Genomic DNA, 13,463 nt, shown 5'->3' with positions numbered 1-13,463 from the left:
TCTAAACCTCCGTCTCTGTCTAATATGAACTATAAATGTCAAACTGCAGACTTAACGAAAACATTTATTACATTCTGTCACTGTACAAAAAGTCAATGTCACATTTGTTCACAGAAAGGCCAATACAACATTATGCAACAGCAATTACAGTCGAGATGTTGGTTTGAGACGACAAGGCCACGAGACGGATTCAGAGGCACCAACAGTGTTATGGTGGCCAGAAAAATCAACTAAAATCACAGCAGGGAGGTGGTTCGCTTGCACAGCTGAGGAAATGCAGAACATTTCCCACCTTGCTGCACATTAGGAAACCAAAAGGCAGCAGAATATATATACATTTTCTGAACTGGGTTGGAATAAACAAGAGTAATGAAGGAAATTCAGCATTGCTCCTCTGAAACATGTAAGCTGTTAAAGTGGTCAAACTGCACAGCAGGAACCAGGGAATGTGACCATAAAGAATTGTACCTAAACTTAAAGGTCTGTTTAGAAAGGTGAGAAGATTGAAGCTTAAACCAGGCAGGAGAGCTGCCTTCAATACCTGAATATGAGGTGAGCGGTTCATTCAGAATACCTGTTTATTAGGCAGAACTATTCCTTTTCTTTTAAATAGGCAAACTAACAGAGATAAAGGACTGACTGAATTTGAATTTTGAAATTCACAGCAAAAGTCGTGTCTTGGCTAATTAGATAAACACAGTTTACTCCCATAAAGCATCCTTTCATTTAGTGCTTTCTGGTTAAACTTAATATCTAACAGGATCTGCAAGAATAAACTGACATTAATACATTATTTTTTTTTATCACATTCGATTAGAAACAAATAAAAAGTAGAAAAGTACATGACATTAATGTTTTTATTGTAAATAGAAAAAAAAAAGATGGTCTTCTGATAGATCTTCTGATCTAACTAAATGGTCCCACTTGTATCCACCACATACTGAAGCAGGAAAGGTGCCATTTTGTTTGTTTTTTCTGTCAGCAGGAACACGCATTAACATCCAGGCTGACGTTTGTGACGTGCGGGAGTCTGTAACCTCTTCAGCTGGCGTATCTGAGTCTATCCAGCTCTGTTGGCTGCGGCCCGGCCTCAGCTCAGCCCCATGCCTTGCTGTTTGCTCGTGTCCGTGCACACAAAGAAGGTTTTCAGCTCCCCTTTCCCTTTGACGCTGATGAGTCCTCGGCATTCGCAGGAGTAGCCCAGCTTCTGCAGCACTTCAGTGGTTTCCTCTGTTACCTGAAGGAGGAATAGAACCACAGCTGGAGTTCAGTGGGGTTTTATATAGATTACACTTAATCTTGCATTCTTTATTTTTCCTACTTAAATCTACCCACGTTATAAAGGTTCTGGAAAATGCACCCACTTTCTTTTATTATACTTTACTGAAGTGGTGGGTTCTAAAGAGTTATAACATTTACTGTTAGTAGTTTTACTGCACCATTATATGATGTCTCGCTACTCTTACCTATCTGCTGTGAGTAACTTTACTGAATAAAGAAAAATCACATTTTAAACTAAAATGGAGCAGACATGGAGTGTTAAAGTTTCTTTAAAATGAGCATTCTTTTTATACAAAATATTTGTTTTAATGTTCTATTAATCTGCAGAGACCTTTATGGTTTTTAGGTTAATATACAATAAAAGGTATATATTTTCCCTGGAGGTAATTCACCCCAGTCAAACATTAATTATATTAGAAAACAGGGTTTTACATGCTTTCTGCTAAAAAAAACAACAGTTTAATGTTCAGAAAAAGAGTTTAAACATTTATATTATGGTTTGTCGCATTACTTTAAATCGTAAACCAGATACGAAGTACTTAAGTATCCTTTTTCTGATATTTTACCTCCTACTGAAGCTTTTCTTGGAAGGCTAGTTATTACTTTTCCTAAACTAGAAATATGTTGAAGTAGTGAAGCTTTTACTTGATTACGTCCTTCTAGTACTCGTTCCACTTTTGCTTTACTGGGATTCTTATTGGTACACCAACACAAATAAGCTCATAACTGGAGAGTAGGAACTGCATAAACATCCTAAAGATTGGGTATGTATTAATATTAAACCCCATTTACTCTGATACCCAGAGATAAAATCCACAGTTTTTAACTTGGATGCTTGCAAGAAAACAATCAGCAGGTCAGAGGTAAACCTTTTAGTCAGTTTAATAAAATATCCTAGGAGTGTGACATCTTGCTGAGCGTTGTTTGTTCTGTCTTCAGAAACGAAAACAAGGACATGAACATGACCGTCCTCCTAAACTGACAAGCAAGTTAAGGAGAGAATGAACAAGAGAAAGGGAGACTGAGCTACAGAGCTAGCTCGCATGTGGAAACAAATCTACTAACAACAAAGTAGCATCCTAGTCTACCACCAAACTATTGGGAAACAGAGAAGTAACTCCTTCATGCACACGGGGACTCAAACCGAGCCATCAGCTCCGAGGCTGGTCCGGGAACCCCGGGGGACGGGGGCAGGGAGCCAGCCGGGGACGGAGCGCCCGAACCTGACCCGGTGACGGGTATGCTTCCCCCCATTTGCATTACCGGGTAGGACAGGGCCGCCGGTCTCCAGGCAACCATCGACGGGGTTCCCGGACCAGCCTCGGACCTGATGGCTCGGTTCTGCTGCGCTGTAGTCGACCAAAATCCCGGACAATTTTGAAATTCTGCCCGGAATTCAATTCAAAAGTAGGACAAGTCCGGGAAAAAGAAGATGTCTGGTCACCCTACTATATCAACAATCTCAATGTTTCAGTGAGTGAGTGCTTGTTGCTATGATGCGTCTTTGCACAGCAGCGTCACTCGTTGTAAACCAGCCAATCAGAGCACAGCTGATCTAAATATTCATGAGCGTACCATAAAAAGAAGAAACCTGTTTCATGCTAGGGCTCTTAACCAGGCTGCATTAGGGCTCATAGAACAGCAAATCTGCCATTTTCAGCCCAACCAATGTTACACACCAAATTCAGAGACCATATACAATCATTCTATGACCCCTTTAAAGTCATATATCGGTTCAGAATTACAAATTGAATTTAAAGTTTGATCAGAATTAGGGTAAGGTAACAGAAAACATTAAAAATACCTGAATCTTCCCCATTTCTCCAGTGGTTTCCATTCTGCTGGCAACGTTCACGGTGTTGCCCCAGATGTCATACTGTGGTTTCCTCGCTCCAATAACTCCAGCTATCACTGGGCCATGATTAATTCCTTTGAGGAGAAAATATCAAGTTTAGTTTGAGTTCTCTGTTATTTAATCTGCCGAGCTTATCACATTGATTAAAAAAAATTAAAATAATTTCAAAAGGGGAACGACACAAAAGACAAAAATGTTGTTCACTGCCAGATCAAGCTTGTTTTTAATGATGATATAAAACTGCAAAGATCTCTGATTGGTTTTCCTCCTCTGATTGCATTAGTCTTTGCATAGCCTTTTTAATCAGATGGGCTGCTGCCTGTTCAGGAGTGTGTGGCTCCAGGCAGACTGCAGTTTAAGCATGTGATGCAAACATAGGTTGGAATAACCGTCTGACTGTTAAGATTCATGAAAAAATGACTAAGGCAGCAGAAATCATGATTCATAAAAAAGCCCTTCTTCAGAAATTCACACATTTTAGATATTAGATTTATCGTATGATAAAAAGTCATTTAAAGCTGAAAGGAGTCACATTCTGTGGTGTTTTTACAAAAGTGTTAAGATAAAAACCTTGAGATATGTGGCTGTAACATATAGAAATAGTGAAAATGGGTGATTAGGTCTGCAAGGCTTAAACATGAACTTAATCATGATGGCTGGCAACAGAACAATAACATAATAACCTAAATATCAGTCAGTGGAACAGATCAACCTGTTAAAGTTCATTGGTAACCAAGGAGACCTGCAGTTACTGTGGCCAGCCCTACCAGCAGCATAGGCCACCATACAGTCAATAAAGCGGCTGTGCACACTCACCCACTCGAAGCCTGAAGCTGTTGAAGGAATGTCTGTTGATGCCGTCCAACTTGCCCATCATGGCGATGGCAAACTCCACCATGATTCCTATCTGAGCCTGCTGCCTCTCTGTGTCCTGGAAACACACCATCATCACAATACCTCTGACATTTAGTCCCTGCTTGAAACAACTTGTCTGACCCTGGCCTGACTCCAGCCCCCAGTCGCTATTCAAGCCCACCTGATGGTTTTCCTGCCCAGGCGTCCCGCTGAGCCCCGCAGCTGCCATGTAAGTGCTGCCAATTGTCTTGATCTTCTCCACGGCGCTGAACTTTGGTTTAGAGAGCAGCTGGAGGAAAACATTGAACATCGAACTGAGTGAGTAATGGATGCAAAATGGAAACGTCACTTTTTTTAAATATATTTTTATCTGCTGGCCAGATAGTTAACACTTGAATCGCAACAGGAATACAAATGAAACTCTCTAATTTTTATTCCACTGACCTCATCAAAATCGGCGATGATCTCATTGAGCAGCCTAAGGCATTCCAAGCCCTCCTTGTTAATATCACACTCGGTGTAAAACTCTTTGAAATCCGGCACAGAGGCAAACATCACGCACACACAGTCATATGACTTGGAGTACAGGTCCTGTTAAAGAAATAAAAAAACACATGTGAATAATCAGCTCTGGATTTTTCTTTTACTATTTTCACTGAACACATTAGGATGGTTCAGTTTTTTCTGAAAATGTGTTTTCTATGTAAAAAGTAGTCAGATCAGGTGGAATTTATCATTAATAATTTCTAATATGACAATTCCCGTATTTTACCATTTTTATTCAGTCATTTTAATCCAACTTTGAGCGAAAGCAGCGATGTCAGAAGCAGAAAATGAAAAAATCAGGGATTTCTATCAATAAAGGAGAGCTATAAAATCTAAATTGCTTTAGGTCCAGTGTGACATTGAATCAACCAGAGATAACTGAGGAACTATATTTTTGTTTAGGTTTTTGTTATCAAGTCCAAAGTCAACATAGATGAACTAATAAAGCATTTTGTGAGAACTTTGTAATTCTCTCTCCTTGAAAACTTTCATAGAAGTTCTGATTCCAGTTGCACTAACCTTGAACCAATCTGACTGCATGATCTGGCTGACTTGTCTCTGTAAAGTGCCTCGAGATTAAGTGTTGTGAATTGGCACCATATAAATAAATTAAATTAAATATTTTTATTTGGATGCATGCATAAATAAACAGTAAAAACATTATTTTTTTTCTTCTCTTTTTGCCTTTTTTAACCTGGTTAGTCTCATTGAGGTTTAAAATCTTGAAACCTGGCAAGCGGCATACAACTTACAACATATACAATAAATTAAAAACATTAAAACTCTCCAAAAAATCTCACCTAAAATGTTTACACACAAAAATAATTGATTGCAAAGATTTAAGAAGGATTTTAATTCTCTGATCTCCACAAAGGCCTTAAAGTGAAGTTCATTTCTTTAAGGTAGCTGGTGCTGAAAACCTAAAAGTTTTCTTGCCCACTTCATTTCGTACTTGGGGAGCAACAAAGGTTATATCTTCCTAAGATAAAGTCATACCCGCGAGTGAGGCGCCACAATGGCAGGTATGTGGACAGCAGTTTAGGAGACACAAGGAGAGGGTGAAGAGAAGCTCGGAGGAAAAAAAAAAAGGTGCAAAGCCTCTAAGTTGACGCACAAAATTCAACAAAATAACTTTCCCAATTATGCGCCAAAAGAGAAACTGAAGAAGCAGGAAGAAGAATAAATGAAGGAGGTTCGAGATGAGGAGGAGGAGGAAGAGGAGGAGGAGAGGGGTGACCCAGCAGGGAAGGCAAAGGTCAGATAAAATACTAACAGTAAGAAGAAACAGAGAACTGTAGCACTGTCAGAAATAACTAAGATTTAATTATATTCATCCTCCCCCTTTATAAAAACAATGGTATAGAGATGCAGTGGGCAAATATGCAAAGTGCATATGCAGTAATAAAATATTTTTCCATAAAACATGTAATCCTTAAGCTATAACGAGATACATCAGAGAGAGCAAATGGCTGCTGTGATGTTTTCAATTAATGCTAGTATGATTTTAACTTGCTATAAAGTTAATTATTCTAATATTACGATGTAGTATTTGTTAAATATAGGCATAAATAGATACTTTATTATTGACAGAGGTGAGCAGTAACCGGTTACATTTGCCTCTTGAAAAGGGTTTAGACTTTTACTGCAGCTAAATTATGACTGTATAAATGCATTTATATTATATACAATTATTAGTTATTTTACCCAAACGTTCAACCTGTCAGATATACGCCTACATGTACGTTTGAAGTAAAGATTCTTGTTTAAGCAAAAGCTTTGTTTTAATGTTATTTTTTGCTAAGATAAAGTGAGAATACAGCATCACTCCCTACTTTAAATATTGGATTCATTGGTTTATGTTGGGAAAATAGTGTTTATCCTGCATGTATCTTATTTTTTTGTTATTCAAACTTGCATGTACTTTTATATTTCTGTCGTTTTGAATTTAATATTATTGCTTTTTAACAACAAATCAGATTTGATAAATTACTATCTGCTTAAGTCTTTTTACCTCATTATTTTAACTTTTTTTCCCCCCCACCTAATTTAAATTTGTGAAACAACACACTGTGTGTTCATGTGCTCTGAAATGCTGTGTCTCTGCATATTATATAAATAATGATGGGGGGGAGGCCATGACCAAACATGCCAGGGCCAGTTTCTGATTTCATTCTGCTGGGTTCGAGTTAAAACTGCCAAAACGATCAATCCCTGCTTTGATAACAGCAAGCACACATGATCTAAACACTAAACAGAATCTATGAGGTTTAGGTCCAGAAGAAGATGAGAGACACCAGAAGCAACAATGCAGATGAGCTCAAGGAAACAACTAAACCAATCTGGCTTCCCCCACATCTTTGCAGAGGCTGATTGAATCTATTTACTCTATATCGATACAATAGTTCAGTCAAAAGGAACACCTAAGACTATCCAACTACTGAGTGCACATTCTAGACAGTGCATTGACATGTTTTGTAGACTAATATTTCAGCACTTAAAACCCTTTATATTGGTTTATCTATTATTATGAATTCCTGAGTAAACATTAAACATTATAATCGGCTAAATAAGTACTATGTTTCACAGAGAATAGGAGGCTGCTGAAATAAATTGATTCACTTGTCCAAGGATGCTCATAGAACTACTGAATTATTGCTGCTTTTAATGTAAAAATGCAAAAGTAAATTGGCATCTTTTCAGAACACTTTGTTAAAAAAAAAAAATCCCTAGCAGAGTCAGACACCTGTGAACAGAGTGTTTTGATACCAGCTTAGACAAGAGCTCTTACATTATGCATTTTACTGTTTCATTTTTTTTTTGTTTTAAGTGTTCTTCCTCTGCATCAATTATCATTTGGTGCCTAGCAACCAGATGGCTTAACCTGAAGGATGCAGCTAAAATGCTTTGGAAATCTTACCTCGTTCTTCTTGTTCTCACCGACGAACAGTGATGCCACGTGGGCAGGCAGCACGTTTTCCAGCAGCAGACGATTCAGGTTCTCCCTCGTCTCGATCTCGTCCTGCTCTGTGCGGTTCTTGTGCTTAAGCAGGAAGTCCTGCCGAAAGCAGCTTTCGTACTAGGAGGCAGACCCAGCGGGTGTTTGACTGTTAATGTTTCTAGTTGTCTTTTTCCTTTGAGGACTGAGGGAAGAGGTAAAATCCTACCTGTTTTGATATGATGAGCATGGTTATTAGAAACAGGGTGATGTAAATGCCGCTCATAATCTGCAGGTGTTTTACAAGCACGATGCAGCTGCTCAAGGTTTCATTTTTTCTCCTGAAGCAAAAGAACAACAGAATTGATTATTTAGTACTACCCTTTGCAAAATCATGCAGAGTGAAAAAAAAAATATTTTATAGGCCTGTAAAACCATTAACACAAACTATGAAATTCAATGAATTGACATGTCTTTATCTAAAAAATAAACATAGATTTAAACCAGTGTGAAACTAAGACCTGTGCTTGTTTGCAACAAGATAAGGCAGGATAACCTACTCGCTGCAGTTAAAGCTGCTGTTGAACGACTTATCGAAGCTTTCGAAGTGGTATTCCTTGCAGAAGATGATGTAGTAGTACACGACGGACACAACAATGAGGAAGACCACTTTGAGCTCAAAGCTCACTCGCAGGAAAACCCCACATGCGATGAGTGACAGGATACAGCAGCATACCGAGTACTGACAGACAGAGAGTACAGAGAGGAGACAAGGTCTGTGAGGAATACACATTCAAAAACATTTATCCTGCTTAAATATGCAGCTTATTTTCATTTAATCTTTATACTTTTAATAAAACGGAAGTTAAAATTCCAGTACTTTGCAAAATTATCTTTATTTGTTGGATTTTTCTTTCTTTACAGCAGCAAACTTAAATGCATTTAATTGGAATTGGATTCAATAGACCAATACAAAGTGTTGTGTTATTACGTTTAAAAAGCAAAGACATATTTTTTTTAAATCACCAACAAAATCAGTACAGCGGATATTTATTATTTATTAGCAGGGGCAGGAAGCTGGTCAGACTTGGCAGGAGGATGGAGGGAGATAGATATCCGGTGTAGGTAACAGATCTGCTCTGTTGGTCAGATCTGCTGAGCCCTGCACATGTTAGAGACGTTATGCTACATGATTGGCTGAATGTTGCCACATGACTTTAAACATCGGGTTGCCCAGACAACGATAAAAATACAATGCATCATCTATGTACCAAGTTGGGAGCATCACTAGTGTTCATCTGTAGCTAATGAGTGATTTTATTTTACCTGATTGATAACAAAGCGTAGACTTTTTGTGTCACCTTGTTAAATCGCAGAACTCAGTCTGCCTTAGAAGGCGGTTCTTTCCTTCAAGATTGACAATAATTGTTTTCTACTCTCGGCTACTTTATATCGATGATGAAATGTAAAATAATAGCAAATATGGGTAACAATATGTTGAGACTCCACGAGGGATCTGATTCTTAAGAAACGGGTACAGTTTGTCCGAATGGCGTCATAAGAAGAGGCTCGGCCCAGAGCAGATCTGGTGCCTACACCTGCAATCCTGAGTAAATATGCAGCTCAAATTTTAGTGGAAAGACCACTTTGTCTAGGGGTTGGTGAAGTATCACAATGTGGAAAAGTTCAAGGTGGTTGAATACTTTTTCAAAGCACAAGATGAGCTGGTTGGAGTAAAATAATAATTATATAATTCATCTATCAGGACTATAAGAAAGCAAAAAAGTCAATGAATCTTCCACTCACGGGCAGTGACAAGTCAGCTCCGTTCTCCTGATCCATATGGGCAAAGCACTGCCAGGAGGTAGAATAAAAGAAATTGACAAAGAACCACTGGACAGCATGTTTTAAAGTAAAGCATGGAATCTTAGAATTGAAAATCAGCGAACACAATGACCTTGTCTCAAAGCCTTAAAGGAATAGTACACCCAAAACATGATTAGCCTTCATTTTCTACTCACCCCCATGCTGAACAACACTCTGGAGTACTTTTTTGATATCTCAAATGCATCTGGAGATCTGGGAGGCTTCTTGCTGTCTGCTGACATTCAAATAATGGAGGTCTATGGGGCCCGAGACAGAAAGGTCCATAAAAGTCCACAAAAAACGTGTCAATATTCCTCCATACTGCTCGTCCAATGTATTCCAAATGTCCTGAGTGGGTAGCGTCCATAATTTACTCGAAACGAAGTCATTTAGAATGTTTTTAGAGCATAAACAGTGGTGTATAGGATTTCCTAAAAGCGCGTTCACGAGTCTACGGAAACCGCGGCAGACCAAACCAGATGAAAGTGCGCATTCAGCTCGGCAAAGAACTCATGCTCTTCCTCAACACTGAAGTCCTCAGACATTTTTCTTTCGTTGTTTCTTTCTTTGCACAGGTAAACAGCACATTTCTTCTTCTACGCTTGCATTATCGGCAGAGCAGACGCTGAATGCGCACTTTCATCTGGTTTGGTCTGCCGGCTTCCGTAGCGTCGTGAACGCGTAGGCGCGCGCTTTCAGGAAATCCTATACACTACTGTTTATGCTCTAAAAACATTCTAAATGACTTCGTTTCGAGTAAATTATGGACGCTACCCACTCAGGACACTTGGAATACATTGGACGAGCAGTATGGAGGAATATTGACACGTTTTTTGTGGACTTTTATGGACCTTTCTGCCTCGGGCGCCATAGACCTCCATTATTTGAATGTCAGCAGACAGCAAGAAGCCTCCCAGATCTCCAGATGCATTTGAGATATCAAAAAAGTACTCCAGAGTGTTGTTCAGCATGGGGGTGAGTAGAAAATGAAGGCTAATCATGTTTTGGGTGTACTATTCCTTTAATCATGAGCGTTGTCCTACCAGGTTAAACAGTGCCAGGACAACGATGACGGCAGTGGTAACGGTTGCCAGAGGGAGGCGCACAAACGGCCGCTTAACCACCGCCTCCGATACAGCCGGCAGCCACTGACACCCTGACAGCTTGCGTGGAAACAGGCGCTGCAGTAGATAGAGAGAAGTGAGATAAAAAAAGGTGAATTCATGTGAAAGGAGCATGTGACTTTCTGCTCAGTCAGCCTTCAGCAGACATCATGTTTGACTGACTCGCAGCTGACTTAGTAAGAACCAGGCTGGAGAAGAGAACTGCTGTAAACATATTGTCAGACATCATTTGAACATAAAGAGTTTTTTCTAGGTCATGTTTCCATTTAAATATTTCAACTCAAGCTATTTCTAAGCGAATCTCTATCTTAACATTCTTCTGATGAATGTAATTCTTCTCTTCCTTCACCAGCGGAAGAAAAGCATGTAAAAAAAGATTTCTACAATTACAAAATCACCTAAACAATAAACCTGTAAAATATAAAATCAGTTTTTATTCTATTTAGTGCTGATGAGCTAAATGAAACTATATTTATGTAATTACCCTTTTTATTATATATAAAAAAATGAAAATGTGTTAAATATGAGCACTTGTACATAGCCACTGTTATTATCTTGTTTTTTTCTTCTCATTCCTTCTGAACCTTTTAAAAATGTTGATTTGGATCATTCCAGAACTGAATCGAAAAAAGAAAAACAAATGAAAAAAAGAAAATTTGCACAAAACACAACTGCAAAAACCAACGTTTAAATTTAACTGCTTCTGATTGGCTAATCTGTCCATCAGAGAGAAACAGAACTACCAAACTAGAGAGTTGTTTGTCAATAACTTAACTTTTAGTACGTCTATCAAATATTGGTGCAAAGATCCCTGGTTTTGATTCTCTTTCTTGTAAATATGAAAATCTGCGAATGGAATAAGTATTTTTGCCCTCAAAATATGATAATTAGATATTAATCGCTTTAAAAATAAGATAATTGAGTTGTTGTTTTTTTTTTTTTATAAATCATCTCTGTCAACAGGCAATTTGTCTTCCCTACCTGCTTATATCAAGGTAGATACAGTTATTTCAATAAAAATTGACTCACTTAGATTTCATTGTTTTGCTTTGTAAAGTGTTAATTCTACACATGTTTACAGGTGTTTTGATTCCCCTCTGTAAGCATGATATTTGAAGGCTCGCAGCAAAATCTCGTACTGAAGAGTCAGGATCCCCTCAATGTTTAATCAAATTTCAATCAATGATTATGATTTGAAATTTCATCTGCACTCTGCTTCAGGAAGATAACTGATGAAAGTATAAGGACAAAAAGAACAATGCTGCATTCCCTTTCTCATATAATTCTCTTGTTTGGCCTTAACACAAAAGCAGAGCAGATCCCTTGAAAAGGACTCACGCAATTTTCCTTCTAATGCACCAGAATATTAAGTTTGATCAAAAGCGAAGCACTTAAGTCATGGACATGTAAAGCAGAATGGATTTGTAACGAAACAAAGGATTAGAACATGTTCTCTGCTAAAAATGACATCCCATTATTATACTATCCATCAAGGTATTAGGACATAATGCACATGTGTAGCTAAGCTTTTGGGCCCTTCCTTTTTTCTACAAACCGAGATTTTGGGGGAAAAAAAAACATGATAAACTGCAAATTGAACGGCAAGCCAATTTAAAGGTAAAATTAATCATACTGACCTGCAAATGACCTGCATAGCAGATGGTCAAAGTCAGCAGCAGAATACACAACGACACTCCGAAGAACTTCGACAACCTCTGTTTACTGGCAGAGAAAAAAAATAAGTCAATGTTTAAGCCACTGAAAATTACATTTTATGGAGTTCTTTAAACAATAACAGATGATTGATTTCAGAAAGCACAAAACAAAAGCCTACTGTATTTCTTTCAGAGTCTGACACAATATGATTAGAAACAAATTCAAATAAAAAGGGAAGTGTGGTGTTACTTACTCTGTGACATTGAGCATTTGAATCACGAAGATACAGAGGAATATGAAGGTTGCACAGGCAACATAATGCTTGAACATCGGTAAATCCAGGGCTCGGTACTACGGAGTGGGAAAAAAGGAGCATCCTTTCCATTAGAGGGTTTTAATTATGTATTTCAGCTTTTATATTATAGCAATTTCAATGATTATACAACATTTAACTATGTTTTTTGTTTCCCTGCTTCATGCATTCCCAAAATTAATTGTGATATATGTTAAGGTAAATAAGATAAAACTGAATTTTCCCCACATTTTACAAACAGCTGATTTGAGATGAAGTAATTAATTCCCAGAACACAGATGGTAAAGGAAACGTGACACTGTTAGTGCTATGCTTGACAGTTGTGACGGTGTGTTTAGATGTTATAAGGCTAAAGAGAAAAATGTGTCTGTTTTAAATTTAAAACACTTGAAGGCATTTGGCTTGCCCTCTTTTTTTTTTTGAGAAAGATCCAGTCTACAGGTGTCAAGTGTGGTAGCGGCAGTATTATGACGAGGGCCTGGTTCTCTACCAGTGGTACTGCTGTGTTCCACAAAGGGAGCAAAGATTTCCTCTGCATTATTTCCTCCATCACCTCGATTCACCAGCTTTAAGTGTAACAATTTGAAACAGTTGATTTTTTTGGACTCTGCATTAAGTTTATTTCCATATAACAAGTTGAACTTATAAACAAATTCTCCCAGGATAAACGGTCCACCCTCCAGTCTGAATAATGCTAAAAGCGTATTGATTGCAACAAAACCTTACTTTGATGGAGAACTTGCTCAGCAACATTTAACAAAATGTTATTGACTGTATACAGAAGCTCTAACACATCAAAAGCCCAAAACAAACATGCAGTTTATGTAGATTGACTGTTGAATGTCATAAAAAAGAACTTAAAGTCAAACCAACCTGTTTTTCTACATCTTTTTTTGGAAAGCATAAAGCTGAACTCCCACTCTCTTCAGAATTCGACCACTGCCTGTGAGAAGAAAATAAAGGTTAAAAGGAAACTGAATATTTTGAGGTGTTTATTCTAACATCATGAAACTGGGCAGTTTTTAAGATGAA

General features: G+C 38.1%; 1 protein-coding gene across 4 annotated transcripts in view; it reads right to left on the bottom strand.

The window, feature by feature from the left end:
• Positions 1-56: 56 nt before the first annotated feature.
• The window catches only part of adcy7 (adenylate cyclase 7), a 77,715-nt gene continuing 64,308 nt past the window's right edge, over positions 57-13,463 (bottom strand). For 2 of the 4 annotated variants that reach the window (XM_015380711.1, XM_015380712.1), the window contains exons 16-28: positions 13,305-13,374; positions 12,372-12,469; positions 12,100-12,184; positions 10,382-10,519; positions 9,279-9,326; positions 8,033-8,214; positions 7,702-7,813; positions 7,455-7,613; positions 4,436-4,582; positions 4,173-4,280; positions 3,953-4,067; positions 3,086-3,210; positions 59-1,237 (exon numbers count right to left, since the gene is read on the bottom strand). In XM_015380711.1, coding sequence (XP_015236197.1) covers positions 1,091-1,237; positions 3,086-3,210; positions 3,953-4,067; positions 4,173-4,280; positions 4,436-4,582; positions 7,455-7,613; positions 7,702-7,813; positions 8,033-8,214; positions 9,279-9,326; positions 10,382-10,519; positions 12,100-12,184; positions 12,372-12,469; positions 13,305-13,374 — 1,534 coding nt within the window. In that variant the 3' untranslated portion in view covers positions 59-1,090. Of the gene's footprint in view, positions 1,238-3,085; positions 3,211-3,952; positions 4,068-4,172; positions 4,281-4,435; positions 4,583-7,454; positions 7,614-7,701; positions 7,814-8,032; positions 8,215-9,278; positions 9,327-10,381; positions 10,520-12,099; positions 12,185-12,371; positions 12,470-13,304; positions 13,375-13,463 lie in introns of all 4 variants that reach the window. The other 2 variants (XM_015380715.1, XM_015380714.1) reach the window with 2 other exon arrangements.

The sequence above is a fragment of the Cyprinodon variegatus genome, unplaced genomic scaffold (assembly GCF_000732505.1).
Source record: "Cyprinodon variegatus isolate N-32 unplaced genomic scaffold, C_variegatus-1.0 Scaffold220, whole genome shotgun sequence".
NCBI classification, from domain to species: domain Eukaryota; kingdom Metazoa; phylum Chordata; class Actinopteri; order Cyprinodontiformes; family Cyprinodontidae; genus Cyprinodon; species Cyprinodon variegatus.
This window is presented reverse-complemented; position numbering and strand designations above follow the sequence as displayed.